At 30.4% G+C, this 19,817-nt stretch overlaps 1 protein-coding gene across 1 annotated transcript in view; it reads left to right on the forward strand.

Moving 5' to 3' along the window:
- LOC147074947 (uncharacterized) overlaps positions 1–6,913 on the forward strand; it is a 36,318-nt gene extending 29,405 nt beyond the window's left edge. The window contains exons 4-5 of the mRNA XM_085943278.1: positions 1,226–1,868; positions 6,784–6,913. Coding sequence (XP_085799404.1) covers positions 1,226–1,868; positions 6,784–6,878 — 738 coding nt within the window. The 3' untranslated portion in view covers positions 6,879–6,913. The remainder of the gene's footprint in view (positions 1–1,225; positions 1,869–6,783) is intronic.
- Positions 6,914–19,817: the final 12,904 nt, after the last annotated feature.

The following is a 19,817-nucleotide window of genomic DNA, read 5'->3' on the forward strand; positions in this document are numbered from 1 at the left end:
TATGTAGTGTAACCTCACGACATCTGGTTGCCTTCGATATGCAGCTTGTAGCCCAGAATTAGGATTTGATTTGAAGCAATGTCATACACAGTTAAGATTTTTTGTTCGAAGATTTTTATATTGATAAACAGGCGCTTAATTACAAGGGAGGCTAGGAGGATGTTTAACTATCCCTCCTAGCGGTGAGATGTGGCTGGTTGCAGAGTAAAAATATGATGTGTCAACAAGTAACGTTACAAATTTTTTTATTTATTCAAGAAAACAAAACATTGTGGACAAAACAAATCTAAATTCAAGACGTTCACAACATTAAATTTACATTATAACAAATATTACCCTCACAAGAGAGAAGAAGGGAATATGTATATAAATATAATAATATAAAAAAAAACATAAGTTCGATTTTATACAGAAGAAATTGAATACAAAATACATAGCACGTCACTGAAAATGTCTATGTCTTTGGGAAGCGCATTGACTTGTCTTGCACCGCTCGCTAATGGTGTCTGATAGGCTTGACACGAGGAAATGGTTCCGATACAGAATAAATCGTGGCTACGACCACGTAAGTAATTGACAGGCACATGTAAATTACAGTTCTTTAGGAGACCAGGATTGAAAACCATCCCTCGCGATAACAGGCTAAAATGTTTTAAGAACAGAAGTGACCTACGAGATTCAAGAGAGTGAAAAATAAGCATGTCTTATATAAAGGCAGTCGGAAAATAATCATTTGACAAAGTATCGAAAGGAAAATAGTAAACATGTGTTAAAATAAATTTCTTCTGGATGCGTTCTAAAATAAGCTTATAGGAAACCACATAAGGACACCTGATAATCGACCCATATTCAAGAATGCTACGCACTGACGCAAAAATCTAGCGTCCACTATTTTTTCTAACCATGTTTCATTAGTTATTTTCCCCTGTTGCTACAGCCCAGAGTTAACCTTTCTCCGCTTGAAGCATACATACTCCTCCACTCTGACCAGCCATCAATTTTTTTCTCAAATCAATCTCTGATAATTTCTTTATAACCTATTAAACTACTAAAATCGATGCCTTCCCGCACTCCGGTATCCTCATAAACCTTTTAAATGTTACTTACTTTTTAGTGCTCATTCACCCATACGTCTCATGTCTCCGACACATCGCAGGTGTTAGTTTTTGGTAAATCTGACGACGTTCGGGATGTTAATTTAATGACATCTTTTTCTTTGTTACAGTTGAATAAAACGCATACAACCACATTTCCCTTAAGTCCAAACTTATGGGAATCTAGCTTCTCATTCAGCGTCATTGAAGTCAGTACGGAAGAAAGAATCCACCATCCAAGATACCAAGTAGGTGGAACACAACAAGAGATCAGTTCCTCCCAGCTGAAAATACCAAGCCAAGATCCTGAAATAACGGTATACACGGCTTATTCCCCAATACTAAATGCACATTGGGGGAGTTTTGAAGAAACTAGAATAAACGGAGATAAAAAGCAAGGAAGTTGGAATGATGACAAAGAAGTTGACAGTAGGAGAGAATATGAAACAAGACTTGATGGGACATGGAAGAATGAAAGAAAAACAGTAGAAGATAGACAAAACGAAGCAAGAGGAGAAGAAGAAGATCAAAGGATTGAAGACAGTGAAAATGAAAATAGGAGAAAATATGATTTTGGAATAAGAGATTATCCTCTTAAATTGCAAACTGTTCCTTTAAAGGTAACAAGAGTTAAGATGCAGCCAGGATTTGCTGGGGCAGTGACTCTAAAATGTGAAGCATCAATATATGATATCTACAAGTCCAGCAGTGATATCATCAAAATTAGAGAAGAGACTCCGCTCATTGCTCTCGTCATGGGCCAGAGTTCTGCAGGTAAAGTATTGAATACTACGTTGGAATTATTCAGTTTAATTTTGAATTTCTATGAACGAATTTGTCATAATATTTAGTTTTGAATTGTCACCGTGTATTCTTTCTACTTCTTTTGTCGACCTTTCGGGATTTGTCCATACCCATCAATTGCTCCAAATTATCGATTTAATATTAAGTTTTGTACAAATTCTAGTACTAGGTATAATTAATATTAGGTAGGTACGTATCCAAATACCGGTGGTGAGGGGCGGGGAGATAGGCTGTTAAGATTCGACATAAATAATACAAACTAATCATTGCCAGTTTTACTTATTTGTTTTCATTGAACTAAGAATACAATTTGCAGATAGTACTGATTAATTTTTAAACTTTAATCAAACCCTGCGTAAATTAAGCCATACTAGTTTAGGTATGCGATGCGGGTTCTGACAAAAATAGTGCACACCTTTTTAATCATAGATATGTGTTTTCATTAAATTAAGAACACATATTAGAGATGGTGGTTAAATTCGTTAAGTCTTGACTACCCCAAAATATTACATCTAAAAATATCAAAAACTATGTATGTAAACGAATATTTTTGTACTATTATCTACTATGGAATAGATTAGGTAGGGTTTAATAAATAGAATTTTACAAACTAACAAGCGCTATGTAAACATTGTAGTATGTTCAACGAAAACTAATACGTTTGACTGACAAATTTAGAGTGCACTATTTATATCGGATCGTAACAGCCTACATCTACACTTCGCTACTACCAAATACCACATATATTATATCATTGTATCTTTTATTTTTCTTTATAGTTTCCTTGCAATCAGTTATACAGGTAGATATAATATTGGCTCATTCAAAAATATAAACCTTAATATAGAGATACAGAGACAACGTATAATTATAACTATCATATTTGATATTTTAACTCTTGTCACAGTTTTTCTTCATCCTTCTTTCCTAGACGTTTCTGGCTCATTGAAGAACAATAAGTTATTGTAGCGTTAGTATCCATACACCATTTTGTATAGTGCGCAGTATAGTTCAACTTATATGAATAGCATCTGTAACAAGCAAGATATGTCGAGTAAATGCTCAAAATGATATTGGGACTATGCAGACTAAACAATGGGTAACCAATAGATTTGATATTTTAATGGGAAGAAGCAATTTGCAGCTATGCAATGAAATGTCATGTTCAGAAATATATTATATACATTGTAGGGATAATGTCTCGCGACACAGAATAATATGCGGTGTCTCTAAGAAGGTTGAGAAACTAAAGTATGCCCTGACATACGAGACAGAAGATCTCGGTAAAATCGTTAATTTCTTTATCAGAATTAGAAATGTGGATCCAACCAATGATCCTTACTCAGAACAGAATAGGAAATTTTACAGGGGGTTGCAGTTAAATCTAGGGATTGCAATACCGGTATTTTGGTATTTCTTATTGAATACCGGTATTCGTCAAAATATATAGAAAAACTATCAATAAAGTATAAGAACAAAAATATATTTAAACCACTGTTTTATGGCAACCTAAAGTACCTACCTGTGTACATTTTTTATATTGACCTTTATAAATATTTATAGAACTGCCAGAATTTTTACAAATAATATAAGTCCAGGTGCAGGAAAATCTCTCTCAAATTCAACGTTTTGTTTGATGTTTTATCAACGTTGAATCAATTAATAGTGGTTATAGAATAATTGGAAATATTTTCCGCAACTGTTTACTTTTCCGAAATAATATGTTAATTCATCGCGATCATTCTATATTAAATATGTATTTGAGAATTTTTTTTTAGACCATGTCCGATCCTGATAGGATCATATGGGCCATATTTCAGATCATATTTGATCATATTTGTATTGACAGATTTTGTTTTTTACGAGAAATGGATGTCAGCCACTTGCTCAGCCTATTAGGTCCATACCCTGACACACACAAATTGAAAAACAATATGTGTACTTGCCAGACCCAGGATTCGAACCTGGGACCCACGGCTTTATAGTCCAACGCTTATGCCGCGCGGCCACCGTGGGCGTTTTGTTTTATTATTATTTAACTTTTGTTGATTCCAGTCAATATATTTTCCTTTGGCATTAATCTTATACACGAAACTTAATATTATACAATATAATAGTAAGTAATTAAAAAATAATATTAAATTCATTTTCGATATTCAAGCGCGAATGCATTCTTAATACCGAAAATACTGGTATTTTTGATTTTTGAAACCGGTATTGATAAATAATTGAATACCGGTAATGCAATACCTAGTTAAAGCCTCAGTAAAAAATACAAATAAACACACATAGACATACGATGGCAGCTTAATAACCAAATACATAATGGTAGTCTCTAGCAATATAATATAATGAATATATTTAACTATTAAAATGAAATCTTTTTAATAATGAATAAATACCAATTATAGATTTTACCACAAGATAACATAGTTAGATCATCGAAATACGAGCGAAATGTGTCAGATTTGAATTCGTGCTGGTTTACACGACTTATTCAATGCAATTTCGACTTATAATTTCAATTAATATGCGCATACATACAGAGGATAGATGAGAGTCTATTCTACCCTTTCTTTTATTGTTATACAGCCTAGTGAAAAAGGTCGAGCCAAAGTTATTATGAAGTTGCAACACTAAGGGTCATTTTTCGTAAATCGCAAAACCAACGGGATAAAATATTAATACATAATATTTGAAATTATGTAACTAGATAAGACACATGCTTTTAAGAAAATTAGCATTCACATTTGTCAAATGATTATTAAGAATTATCCATATTAATTAGGACAGTTATTTGCTTCAATAGCCGAAAGTACTAAAATTAATTGAATGCTTTCTTCTTTACTTCCATACTATTTTTTGTGGATTGCAAAAAACTATTTTCAACACGTGTAGTCAGTTAATTACCTAGTTACTCTTAATAAAACAACTACTATAATTGTTATAAATCAGTGGTGCAGAACCCTTGGACCCAACAATTGAAATGTGCAAAATTTTTTCTTAATACATCATAATAATAAAATTACTTACTACACAAATTTTAAATAAAACACGATAATACAGTGTTTTTGGTGTACCAAACCTCCATTTTTTATTTTTTTATATTTTTGAGGATTCAGTACCTAAGTACTTTTCCATTATGTGTTTATTCATAAAACATCAAATTCAGCTCTGTTTGTTAGAAAAATATAATAAACCCGGTGGTTGATTGCAATATCCGACAGATGCCATTTAAAAATATATTTTATGACTAACTTTAAACCTTATTTAAGGGCGGACGTGCTCAGCGTGAGTCAAAATGGAACTTTTATTCTATTTTCAAAGCATGATCCTGGGCATTCTTTAAACGTTGTAGATAATCTATTTATATAATTTTCAAACCTTATTATCCTTTATATTTTGAGATTATCAATATAATTTTTTATCGTAAATATTTCACTATAATAATGTTGACATAAATTATACTGATGGTTTTATAAATGCGTTTAAAAATTAATAAATGTAAAAAATTTTAACACCACTACACATTTATACACTGAAATATGACTATATTCTAAAACATTAAAGCGAGAGGTTTAAAAGAATACTATTTTATGTAATAAAAATACTTTATGCAGTCATCAAATGTTTAAAATAAATATAAAGGATAAGGCTTCAAAATTATATAAATAGATTACCTACAACGTTTAAGAAATGTCCAGGATCATGCTTTGAAAATAGAATAAAAGTTCCATTTTGACCCATGCTGAGCACGTCCGCCCTTAAGAATATTTTATTTCACAATTCGTTTTTTTAACTGTTTACTAATATGTTTGTAAAAATAAAACAGTCTATTTCCGTGCTAAATGTGTTTGAAAGTTTTTTGCGACTTACTTAAAATGGCGAAATATGTAGGTTACCGACATTGTAACTGAGAACCTTTTATCATTTTATCTGTTAATCTTTTTCACAAAGTCTATTGGTACCAGCATATATTTTCAGTGGTATCACAACCACCGACACGTTTTGTATACCTAAGCATTTCGTATACTTACGTCATAAACATAAATTCGATTTACTACAGTTTTGAGTTAACCGAGTGGCAAAGACGATTGATACGCATATTGACTACTTAATCTGTAAACCAGCTAACTGCGCTTTTGTCCAAAAATGATATTTTGGTGGCATTTTGTTATAAAGCATGTTTTCTATGCTCACACAAAAATTCAAATTCCTAAACCTATAAATAAATGCGTTATCGTTCTTTACACAAAACAGCCAACTGCAGGTGCCAAATTTCCAATATCATAAATGGAACAATTCCGCTCTTTATATAAACAATTTTTATATGTAAAAGGGAAGCTAAAATAGTGTATTAATTTATTTATAGTACAGCTTATTTGTAAAAAAAAATCGAAGTGTATTTTTGGAATTGTTAAATTCCATTCCATAGGTACTTAAAGTAATAAGTTTTTTCTCCTTCCTAAATAATTTACCCACGTGAAGTGAGCCGGTTTGCAGATTAAGAAGATATACGCTGAAAACAGTATAAAACTATGCAACACTGTGGTAACTGATAGCAATTCAAATATAGTATTTTTTCCGACAAAGAATAATTACTTATTTTAAATTATTGATATCCTACTTATAAAATGTTTTGTATCGCTGTTCTATAGCTGAAACTATATATGCCCCAAATTTTATAAAATAATACGCTTTTGCCTGCACGTGTTTTATTCTTTCTAATTAAGCTACAGTAGTTTCGTTTTCAAAACCACTATTATACAGAGAAAAATCCTTTATTTGAATAAACATTTCTTCGGTAATATTATTATTCCCAGTAGCGTGCGTGCACGACGTCTGTTTGTTTTCAATTATAACGTGGCCGTATTTCAATTCGCAGGTGGTTGCCTCAGGTGTCTAGAAGAGCAGTGGTTCTCCATTGTCGGGCTGTCGTGGCTGCACACGGTTTGGAAAGTGCTCCTCTCGACGAGATGAAATGTGTAAAATAAATATTACGAAAGACAATTATATAAAGGACACATCATGTAAAATGTGTAAGGTATTATATTAATATTTTTTGTTATATGAAAATACATTTACTACCATAACAAAATACGTTTAAAGTGAAATAAGTACATGTTAAGTAGGTAGGTACTTATTTATTTATAATAAAACATATTAGCAGAAAACCTACGTAATGCTTCCAGAGATTTCTTTCATCCATTATTTTTTAATTTCTAACCTTAACTATTATAACCCAGTCTAAGAGCATTCTTTGTACACAGTTCTTCACCAACAATTATTATTCCCGTCCACAATTTTGCCCCGCTATGTAAATATACAGTGTTTTTGGTTTTGGTGAAATGAGAACCCAAATTTTAAACTATGTTTTCTCTTATATTATGTACAATTGTAGATTTTTTAGACTCTTTTTCGGTTTCTTTCGAGCATGTCCGATCCAAATAATATCATATGGGCCTCCACAGAGTGGAGGTTTGTATTAACAGTTTTTGTTTTTACGAGAAATGGATGTCAGCCACTTGCTCAACCAATTAGATCCATACTCTGACTCAAACTCTGACAAATTGAAAAATAATAATATGTGTACTTTGCCAGACCCAGGATTCCATCCTGGAACTCACTCTTAAACCGCGCGGCCACTCACTGAGTGTATACATACTATAAGAGAAAATTTAGTTTAAAATCTGGCTTCTCATTTCACTTAAACCAAAAACACTGTCTTTTTACTTAGCAGGACAGAATTCTTGGTGGCCTCAATTTTTACCCTACGATTCTTCGCCTGGAAAATGCTATATTCTACATTCAAAAAATACATTTTGAATTTATCAATCAACAAAACTTATTATTTTAATAGTATCATAATTTGTTTAATTATATTTTTTTATCTTTAAGAATATAATATCACACTTTGAGTGCAAGACTATTACATTTTCTGATAACGCATCGATATAAAAGACTTTTTTTTTTGGTAAAAATCAAAGGATCGATATTTTCAGATTATCAACAATATAATTTTAATAAATGTAATTAATGAAATTAAAAAAAATAATAATCGTCTTGCTCTCGATATATGATAATTTAATTTTTAACAGTATATTTAAAGACTTTCTTTTTATTTCCATATCCTTTCAACTTGATTGTGATTTTAAAATATAAGCATTAATTATGAAGTTTTCGAGTCGCAAAACCCGCTCTGGACATTTCATAAATTAAATTAAATTTTCTTGCAAATATGGACACTTATTGTCACCGTTTTATGTAAATATGATGAGAAAATAAAATTATAAAATATGAGTATGAAGTAAAAACTGTTTTTTGTGACAGTAGGAAAGTCGCAAAATCGGGTTTTGTGACTCGACGAATCGTCTAAAAAATATTATTAGGATAACCTATACCTGTGTTAAACTTAGATAATACTATTACGTTTCGCAGTGAAAATGTCTTTTAAAGAAAAATGTAAATATAAATTAATATAATAATAATTGATAAAATACATTTTATGGATCGGTAAATCGATCTTCAATTTATTTATTAAAACATTAATGTGACAGTGTACTTACATGTTTATTGTATTTTTGTATTAGAATAAACGGCCTCCTTAGAAGATGTAACTAAAAAATAATTATAAATTTATTATATTCGTAACAACTGAAATTTTGAATTAAATGAAAGCCCAAACGCCACAAAATACAAACTGAATTAAGCGCGAGTTTAAAAGCCAGCGGCGATATACAGTTAACAAATGCACAAGTCTGAAAGAATTAATTATGGGAATATGCCACAAAGTAATATGATATACTAGGTACCATGGCATTGAGGAAGTTAATAATTGTAAAGTTTTTTTTTAAATAGAATTGGAGAGAGAACCTAAAAAACGGATATTCATTCAAAAAGGGCTATATGACACTAAGTTTCAGTTGAAACCTCATTGAAATTATTAAAAAAAAGGTTCATTTCAATAGTGTTAACTGTTTTCAAAAATAAATTACGATGAATTTTATCGAAAAACATGACATTTAAATCAGTTTTTGTGTTGGGTCGTTTTAACGCAGGAATTATTCACATTATACTCGTACATTTTTTGTTAAAAATCATCAGATTTTTTTTTAATTTTTAAAAAATATCATTTTGCATATTAATTAAAAATTTTGAATATGATGTGGCGTTAAGGTCTTTATGTATTTCAAAACTTCTTATTGTAGATATTATAAACAGATACAATTAAAAAGAGTTTCCAATAAATAATTAATTTTAACTCTATGAAAAAAAATCTTATTATTATTAAAAATGAATGTAAAATACTTATTGTTTAGTGATTTAAAATTTTAAATAATTATAATTTCTACTTGAATTAAAAAAAAAACACGATATCGCTCTGCTAAAAATACTAAGCTTTATTCCCATCTCTTCGTTCCAGGGTTGATTGCGAATATACATATTGAAAATACTTAATATTGGAGAATGTTATAAGTATGTATTACGTTGTATTTATCATTGGTCTAATTTAATATATTTTTTAAATATAATTAAATAATAATATTTTAAAGATTGAGAAATCGTTGTTTTTTACAAGCTTTTACAAATGAAATATTACAATATTGAAAATACGAATCGAAACGAAACATAACATCCCAATATTTTGATAAAACATAATATCTTTCATGGTGCGGTTTCTCTGTTCTCGCCTACACGTGTTCACGGCACGGTAAGTAAAAATCCCCCTCCCAATCTTTCACGTCCATTTATTATTATAATATATTTATTTTCTTCATTTAAATACAATTACCCCCTACAATTATTATCCATACGATTTCACGTTGTTCACGAAGTTACCTATACCCCTAATCCATATACCTCCTGCATTCATCCTGTCACACTATACATATAGCCATCTGACGTGTTGGCCAGAATATACAAATCACTGTATACTAACGAAGTAAATTCGTTTTAAAAGGTTCAGTTTTAAAAGGTAGTCAGAAATAAGATTTTAGTTCTGGGAATAGGTTACAAAGTACAACATAAATTTCAACATCGTTTGAGATCTCGTTGAGTAATGCAGATAAAATGGCTGCCGGAACGCAGTTATTGATAACTTTGAGGGTATGACCGATTTAAATCTAATATTTACGACCAACAAACTCATTTGTCCACACAGTGATGTTATGTGTATTTCTTGCATATAAAAATGGCACAGGAAATTGCTTAACCGATATTGATTCATTGGAGAACAACAGAAGGCTCCATCTTAATAAGAATTTACCTCGTTGGTAATTAGGTACTAACTTAATTCCATTGAATTAACCACCTTAAATGTGCAAACAATAAATAGTTAGTTAAATTGAATTTATAATATTATTTTATGAATTTAACATATTATTTTTAATATCTAAATATTGTTAATTAGAGTCATTTATTATATAATATTACTTGTCACGAAGAGTCCTTGGGAAAATACTCTATTATTACATGTTATTTTAGAATATTACGTTTATAGTTTCATCATTGTATTATTTTTAATGCCAACATTATTTTTCATCGTCTCACTATTTTCTCCACAACTGTAAATACAATATCAACAATCATTTTTGTAGGTATTTGATACCTACTATTTCAAAGGTAAATAATACATAATTTTATTTAAATAGTTAGAAATATTTTAGACAGGGTGCCAAACTATTTATAAATATACAAAAAAACAATATGATTAAATTATAATGTAAGTGTTAGACAGTATAAAAATTTATATGGTAAAAAATAAAGAGCTAAAAAAATTGTTGTTTTTTTTATTATATGATTCGAATTCCACACTCTTTTTAACCTATACAATATTATTATCTTATACCTAGTCGAGATCAAGGTAAATAGTACATATCCGCATATAAATTACACACTGATTTGTAAACTTATACAAATGCGCAAGTAAAAAAAACAACATCCTACAAAACCACGCACCGCTACTTCCGATGAAATAGTTTATCGTAGGGATGCTACCAAAAGTTGGTAAGTCTCAAAATCATATTAAGTATGGAGTAATTTCAATTTGAAACTTTGACGTGCTGTATAAAATCAGGCATAATGCTAATTTCTTTGTGCTTTATATTTTATTTGCTTTTATGTGCTTTATATAGACACAAAATCTGTTGTTAACTCTAAATATCTAAATTATCGACTTAACAACTTTTGGCAGCAACCCCACGATGTTATGTTTCCCAATTTTTTACTTTTTGTATAAATCTTACATTTACTGGACCAGACGGTATCGCAATGTCGCTTCAACTTTAAACTACCTTTTACGTTGAACTTGTTTCCCAACTAATAGACAATTATCGTATAAATCCTATAATATCGAATGGTAATTTCTTAATAATGAAACAAGAGGTCTCGCATCTTTTTCATGGAACGAGTATTGAAATCATACATTTACGGCAAATTCACATATTAAAATTTCCAGATTCCAGATCCAGCATAATAATTATAAATAGATTCAACGGATTGAAGAATACTCTAGAACGGGCATGTCCAACTTTAAGTAGGCTGTGATTCACTATCTGGAATCAAAACTGGTAGGGATGCACCACACTCTCCAGTTATCATTACGTATTATATTTAATTTACAAAATTTTGAAAACACTTCTGAGGAAATATATTATAAGCAACAGAAAAAATCTTTTTGAAAAAAGTAAGACACCCCCGTTGGAATCGAACCTGCATCTCTCGGGTATTGCGCCCACAGACCACTATGCTAAAGGAGTCATACTTAATTGCGACAAATTTTAAATAAAGGCTTTTAATAATCTCTGAAGCGTTTTTCCAAATTGAGCTACTATTGGCGATCGGCTTTTGTATTTTAAATCACAGTAGGTATTACTTTTATTACGAACCGACGTCACGGATCACTCCAATATTTTTTGTTGTAACTTACTTGAACTTGCTAATAATTTGTAATTAACTTTTTTTTATTCAACGAATAATTCATAAGATTTAAGAATTCTACATTCTAATTATTGAACATACATAATTTTGACAACACTTCTGAGAAAATATAATAGTATAACCAATAGATAGTATTAAGTATATTTGTATGAGGACACTGAATCATTATAAATTTAACAACAATACTTGTCTTTCATAATCGCAAAGACATATTCAAATTCCTATTCATCATAAATATTATAGATTCATTGCACTAATCGTCAAACTATTCTCCATCCACCACAGGAGTGAGAAAAAGAGCAGATGTGAATTCACACGCTTTAAAATGAGACGAAGTTTCTCTTATTGTCGCGCTGTACGATTTTTTCACAGTGGGAGATTAGTTTTATGAAACAAAAACTTATAATTTAAAGGAACTACGCCTCGGTTTAAAACGCGGGGATACATTCTCTTTCTCTCACCCATGCAGTAGGCTGGTAGTGATTCAATACGATGAACTTATATGGATTTGAACGCGAGGTTTAAGTAATCTGCTTTAAGAAATAAAAATAAGAATAGTTAATGCTTTCCCATTGACATTTCAATGAAATTAAATTATATTATAACCGATTGTACGTTTTTTTACATTTTCACGACTCAATTCATATAAGCCTGTGATGTGACATGATAGGTCGTAGAGCAAACTATTATCAACCAATCCTCGTTAAACTTTGTTGTTACGATACTTCGGTAAAACTGACTCGTCTTAAATGGTAATTTACCACTTTAATAGTAAACAACTTAACTCGGAAGTAAATTATAGTTAGTTTATTAAATAAGAAGTCTCTACAGAAGTAAATAAATTACTAAACTGATAGGTACGGCAAGTAAATTATAACGGAAGACGAAAACGGCACAATGGCTGGGTTAATTAAATGAAACATGGGAAAGTACAGAGATAAGGGTAGTAAATAAGAACAAAGGAGAAGGTCGATTTATATTAATTTATACTAGCAGAATCGTCGGCCGATGCCGGCTATTCTGCTACATTACTCCATAAGTGAATCAAGAAAGGACTTGCAGAAAAGGTAGATTAAAATATATACTTATCGTATATCATTCTACACGTCTTATGGTAATAATTAATTAATATTATTTTCTACAACAAAAATATTGAAAATTAAATGTATGTGAATTTACCAGATAACGGTTATTAAAAATCTATGATAAATAAAATATTAATTACTTATAGTAATTAATTTAACGTTTTAGGAGTGCAGCTCCGCCTTACTGTTCATTCGTCAAAAGATCGCCCTGATTGTGGCTGAGCTCCGTTAGGGGATGGCACGATACAAAAAAGCGATTTATTTGACAGCTTTGATTATCTACCGATTACACACTTCTATTTAATATCTAACAGAAAATGGGTACTTTTTCGAAAACGCAATAAATATCTGACAAAAATTTATAAGAATCACTCTAATTGCAATATATGTATAGTTCAGTTTCAAGTACTTACATGCATATCTATGTATTTATAACAATAATCTTAAAAAAATTACAAGATAAAAAGAACTTTTTAAATACCACGTTTTTAAATTTTCTGTTGAATCATATAAACTTGACAATTTTATGTATTAATAATTTAGGACAAATAAGGCAATTGTCAACAAATCATTTTTTTGCTATTTTGCAACAAACAAACAAATATAGAATACTGAAATGTCATTTTGATTTCCATAGTAACGCACGTATATATTAATAATTTAGTTCCTAGGACCACCCCTCAGCAACCAATAATAGTGGATTGGATTACGGATTTATTCCGAAATAACTTTTTATACAAAACAAAATTAACTGAAAATGAATTCAATTCCACTTAAAGATGGCTAAAAGTATTAAAAGAATGCATTGGCATCGTGTTCTGATATATTCTACAAGTTTCAAATTTATTTTATTTTATTCTAGTCGAGAAGTTAGTTAAAAATCGATTGCAAGATTTGTACTGGATAAACAACCACCGGACAAACAAGAATACGAGCTAAGAAAAACGTGGTAAAATATTAAATTATCTTTAATTTTACAAATCAACGTAGTTTGGAAATTAATCTTTATTACAATGCAGGTTGAATTCATTTACCCATCACTTTCATGTGTATTAATCTATTATACTTTTTTAACACTACGATAGGACATAGGTTCCAATAATATTAGTACATATAGTGAAACAGTATTAGTAATTAGTTAGAGAATCACAAACACCCAAGCTTTGAGAAAATCACATAAATATATTGTGACCTAACCAAAAATAGAACTCGGGGCTTCCGGGTGAAAGGCCAGTGCCTTGCGCCTTATGCCTACGTCATAATAATATAGTGACGGACTTCCGGCCGGGTCTATTTATATAAATGAGAGCTCTAACATTCTTGGTAGTATTGACCTGTGTGTTCTTGCCTAATAATTTAGACTTAGAAATTGGGAGCATCAGGTGCGGAAGTAACCTGCCATTGATGATGCCAATTGGGAGGGCAATAACTGTGTTTTATCTGTTATGTTTGATTTAATCGATAATTATTATTCTGTGGCTTGCCTACTAAAACTGTTGTATCTAGTATGTTATTTGTTTGACGATGTCTACAAATAAGAAATACACTGCAATAATTGTATTTGTACGTATCAAAGAAATGTGAAAAGTCCGTTTTTAAATTTTACTATAAACACGTTTAAGGGGGGACGTGCTCGTCGTAGGTCAAAATTGAGTTTTTATTGTATTTTCAAACCATGATCCTGGACACTCCTTAAACGTTGTAGATAATCTATTTATATAATTTTGAAGCCTTATTATTCCTCATATTTATTTTAAACATTTGATAACTGCATAAAGTATTTTTGTTACATAACATAGTATTTTTTTAAACCTCTCGCTCTAATGTTTTAGAATATAGTCATATTTCGGTACATAACTGTGCAGTGGTATTAAGATTTTTTACATTTATAAATTTTTAAACGCATTTATAAAACCATTAGTACAATTTATGACGAGATAATTTTTGTAAAATATTCACGATAAACAATTATATTGATAATCTCTGTGATCAAAAATTTGACAAGAATTAGGCATTTTATTATTCAAAAAATCGGCAAGATTAACACATTTGAAGATGATTCTAAAAATACTTATTATAAGCTATGTTTTTGACCATTCAAGTGTGATAAACATCTTATGAATAATGATTGCTTTATAATAATTATTGACCTAAGAATAAGGTAGTGTTTTTTAGAAATACGCCATTTCTTTTGTCATTCCCCAGTGGTTAAGCTACAACATACGGCCGTAGCCTTAAATTGACAAACTTAAATTAAAGTAGGGAGTAAAATGATATTGACGCGCGTGTTTGTCATTATAGTTTGTCAATTTATGGCTACGGCCGTATGTTGTAGCTTAACCACTGGGGAATGCCAAAAGAAATGGCGTATTTTAAAAAAACACTACCTTATTCTTAGGTCAATAATTATTATAAAGCAATAATTATTCGTAGGATGTTTATCACACTTGAATGGTCAAAGATATTGCTTATAATGAATATCTTTAGAATTATCTTTAAATGTGTTAATCTTGCCAATTTTTGAATAATAAAATGCCTAATTCTTGTCAAATTTGGGATCACAGAGATTATCAATATAATTTTTTATCGTGAATATTTTACAAAAATTATCTCGTCATAAATTATTCTAATGGTTTTATAAATGCGTTTAAAATTCATAAATGTAAAAAATCTTAACACCACTGCACAGTTATGTACCGAAATATGACTATATTCTAAAACATTAGAGCGAGAGGTTTAAAAGAATACTATTTTATATAACAAAAATACTTTATGCAGTCATCAAATGTTTAAAATAAATATGAGGGATAATAAGGCTTCAAAATTATATAAATAGATTATCTACAACATTTAAGGAGTGTCCAGGATCATGGTTTTAAAATACAATAAAAACTCAATTTTGACCTACGACGAGCATGTGGGCCGTAAAATCTGAAGATTTTTTGTTACATTATCAGTATAGTGTTTCCACCTAGTCTAATTATCGTAGGCTCAAGTAAACTGTATCATGCAGCAGGCATATCGGAAATACCTTGACCATAATAAAATGCATTGTATTGTTGTTTTAATTTAATAGAACGCAATTTTTTGTAGTACTTATTCCACTTTTAATTAATAATTTAGGACCGGTTTCATCCGCCTCAGAGGGACATTTTCAACTCAACTCAACAACAAAGTTGAAAATGTCCTAATTTATTGATTAAAAGTGGAATAAGTACTACAAAAAATTGCGTTTTATTAAATTAAAACAACAATACAATGCAGTTCCACCATGAATTGACAGTTAACAAAACAAAATAAAAGAAAATAAAATGCATTTTCAATATTTCTACACTCGTATGTACCCTGATAAACAGTTACAGAAAAGGAAAATAATCAACATTATAAACAAAACTATACAGATTTTACAATAAATGTTTATTTACAGTAATATTTTTCTTTGTAATTTCTGTTTGTTTCAGTATATTATATTTATCTTGCAATTTTGTACTACTTATATATAGAGTTTCACTTCAAATATTTTTATTTGAATATCTTTCAATAATATAGATTCAATCAACTGAAAACATGACTGAGTTTGACATAATGATACATTCAAATCATCGACGTAAAATTACCTCTGACGTGTGAAAGAATCTTAAGAAAAATTGACGAGAAACAGGCGTGTGCACTTAGAATTGGTCAGTGCTTTGAGATGGGCAAATATTTTTTGTTATTTTATCAGAGGATTCTTTGAAGCATTTTCATTGGCACATTTTTTATTTTAAACCTGTTCGTATCTGGATTAGCCTATAAGGAATATTAGATGCTCAGATATTTCGCAAACGTCCAATCGTATAGCCTGGAATGTTTCATATTGCTTTATGTACTGGCAGAAATGTCTTCCGATATAGAAAACGAGGTATGTAAAAAAATGTTTCACGATACTCTTGTATAGATAAATAAAATATATTATTTTTATTTCAATGTAAAATACGCTCTATTCTTCCACAGTGACAGCTTTCACGAAGCGCTGGATATAATAAAATTGATTTCTCAGAAGAAAAACAAATTATAATTTCTCGACTTTTTCGTTTCTCTAGATTCTAAAATTCAAGATTTTTTTTTTCTCAAGAATTCAAGCCGGGTTTATTGATGTTTTGATATATCGAGAATTCTCGCGCAATATTATTATTGATTTTATTAACCCACCTGGCGTATTTTTTTCCGTTGAGAACTTATTTAAGCTCTCTTGCTCAAGATTTTTTTACCAGAAAAAAATAAAGGGATTCCGTTTCTAATCATAGTTGGCTACTTTTTGACATTTCAATTAATTTTTTCCTTAATAAATAAAAATATCCATTTCTCGTAAAAACCAAACTCTATCCTGTAGAGGCCGATAATTATTATGATCTTCTTAGGATCGGACATGGTCAAAAATAAGACGTTAGTGGTTGGTATAATGTTACCATGGGTTTCTAGCGGTAGAATATTTGGTAGTATCTCCATGTATCGACTGATAACGGAGAGCTACTCAAGTCTGTGCGACCTCAAGAAAGAGGGTTTCTAGATTAAATTTAAATAACATTGGTAATATTCTTGAGTGTCATCGAAAAAAGTTTTTCTCTTTTCTCTCAGGATTACTACTTGTGTGTTGTTATGTTGTATGTGTTTTTCTTTTTTTAAACACTTTCATTAACTCTCCAATATATTATTTATTATTCGATTTAATTTAATTTGATTTAAATATTATGCTTTTTGTACCCGCCTGTTATTGTGACCAGCATGTCATATTATTTTATTTTAAATTCTCATTATACTATATCTCTGTTATTGATCCTGTTGGTTGACCCAAATAAAATAAAATAAAAAAATCCAGCATAATTTTGAAAAGTTCTTCTTGTTTGTTATACTTTAAAATGTGTGGAGACGTTCTTCATGATGGATGGAAGTCATGGCTCTACATAACACAATAATTGCAATAAAGACATTTTGTTTTTATTTTAAGCAACGCATTTTCTTTACAAATAATCCATCTGAGTGCAAATATAATCATCTACCAGAAAAATCCTGTTAATTGGGGGCTTTATTTGCAGTAAATTAATATTTATTTTATATTATAAATAATATTGCTGCATTAATTATTATAATCTTCACACTGACACAAATGAATGACAATAAGTCTCAAAATCAAAAATGTATTCCACAAGAGTGCATACACGTTTTAACATTTATGGAGAACATAATAATATGATGTTCAGTTCGATTGAAAATTGAAAAGGAAGCGTCCCTATTATAGTGACCATAACGTATTTTTCTTCAATTCGAAAAAAAATATGTATTTTTGAAAAATTAACAATATTTTCTGGACTATAGGCATAAATATTATTATTCCGTTTAAATTAATTTTAAATATTTCATATTAGTCTTTGTTCTGTTTTAACAATATCTGATAAGCTACAGATACTTTCGGCCAAGCTGAAATATATCGTCATAATGTTCCAACTTTCCACATAGTGAATGAAAGAAAAAATATATCAAACGATTTTGCGTTTAATAACCTTCAATCATAACATTGTAAGGCAGGCTGTTCAACTTTTCTTTATTTTCTCTTACAAAAACACACACACACACACTTTTATTTCGTATTAGGAAAGCACGTTTTATATTATTCATTGTCTAATAAGAGTAAAATCATACGTCCTTTGTTGAAGTTGAATATCAAAATGGATACTTAATAACGATGTTTTAATGGCGTATTATAATATTATTATGCTTCCACGAAGTAAAAGTCAATACTTATACCATTTTAATCAGAAAAATAATATTATTTTTATGAATACTTATTAAAGTTTATACGTAGTAAGACGTCAGAAATAAAAAATAGGACATACTGTCCCTGTCTTTTGACGTGGCACTGACAATGCGCCAACATTACCAACTAAGCGTTTTTCTTACCAGATCTAACATTTTTGAACAGTTTGGAAAATCCGCATCTGGCGTAGGGCGTTCTATTTAACGTTTTCCGACACTGCAAATAGTTTCTAGACACTTTTCGTGGCATATAGTATATTTTCTTACCCTATCTGACGTATTTTTGTAAATTACAGTTGATAATATTGTTCTGCATTAAAATTTAATGTTGCGAGAGAAATGTCAAAGCGGGACAGCAGGTATATTCCAGCCAGGGCTGACAAGGCTCTAGCATGGGGGCCCGACATGGCAGATCGAACAGCCGAGTGAGATAAACACACATCACGAAATTGCACTAATAGTAAAAAAAAAAAGGTTGCCTGCGGCGCGGTTTCACTTCTAGCATACTAACATATAATAATATATGGTTGTGCGATGCAATTTTTGATTATTGTCGACATTCGAGTCCACAATTCTACATAGCAACATAAAAGTGGGTGTATTATAAATACAAAAAATCGCTAAAAATACCCTTCATTTTACCTCGAACACCATTTGGAATAACTGTAGATCATCACACTGCCTTTATCCTTCACGATAGGTAGGTGGGCCGCAAAATTTCCTAGCCTGGGAGCCCGCTTTGGGCCATGATTCCAGCTATATGTAATCCTAATTCGGATCCAGTATAATTAAATGTACCTAATTGAAGTTATTGATAGTTAATGTCTAAAAATGATTGTCAATATTAACTGGATTTGTAACACCTCAGAGAGTAATGGTTTTCCATGAAGCAGACGAGGCCAATGTTTCGTCATAAGCTCCAAAATCAAACAACACGAGAATTGCAACATTTTTTGCAAAGGGTCCTCCAAATTTGTCAGCGCCTCGGAATCCAAATAAGTAGATAAATCACTAATGATCTGAGATGCATACTGCTAATAAACTTCGACTAATAGTTTAATCGGTAAAAAAAATACCGCTGGGACTTTGATGTGGGTTCAAA

This window comes from Rhyacophila brunnea, unplaced genomic scaffold, assembly GCF_057557595.1.
Source record: "Rhyacophila brunnea isolate RB1 unplaced genomic scaffold, BYU_Rbru_1.0 scaffold_15, whole genome shotgun sequence".
NCBI lineage: Eukaryota > Metazoa > Arthropoda > Insecta > Trichoptera > Rhyacophilidae > Rhyacophila > Rhyacophila brunnea.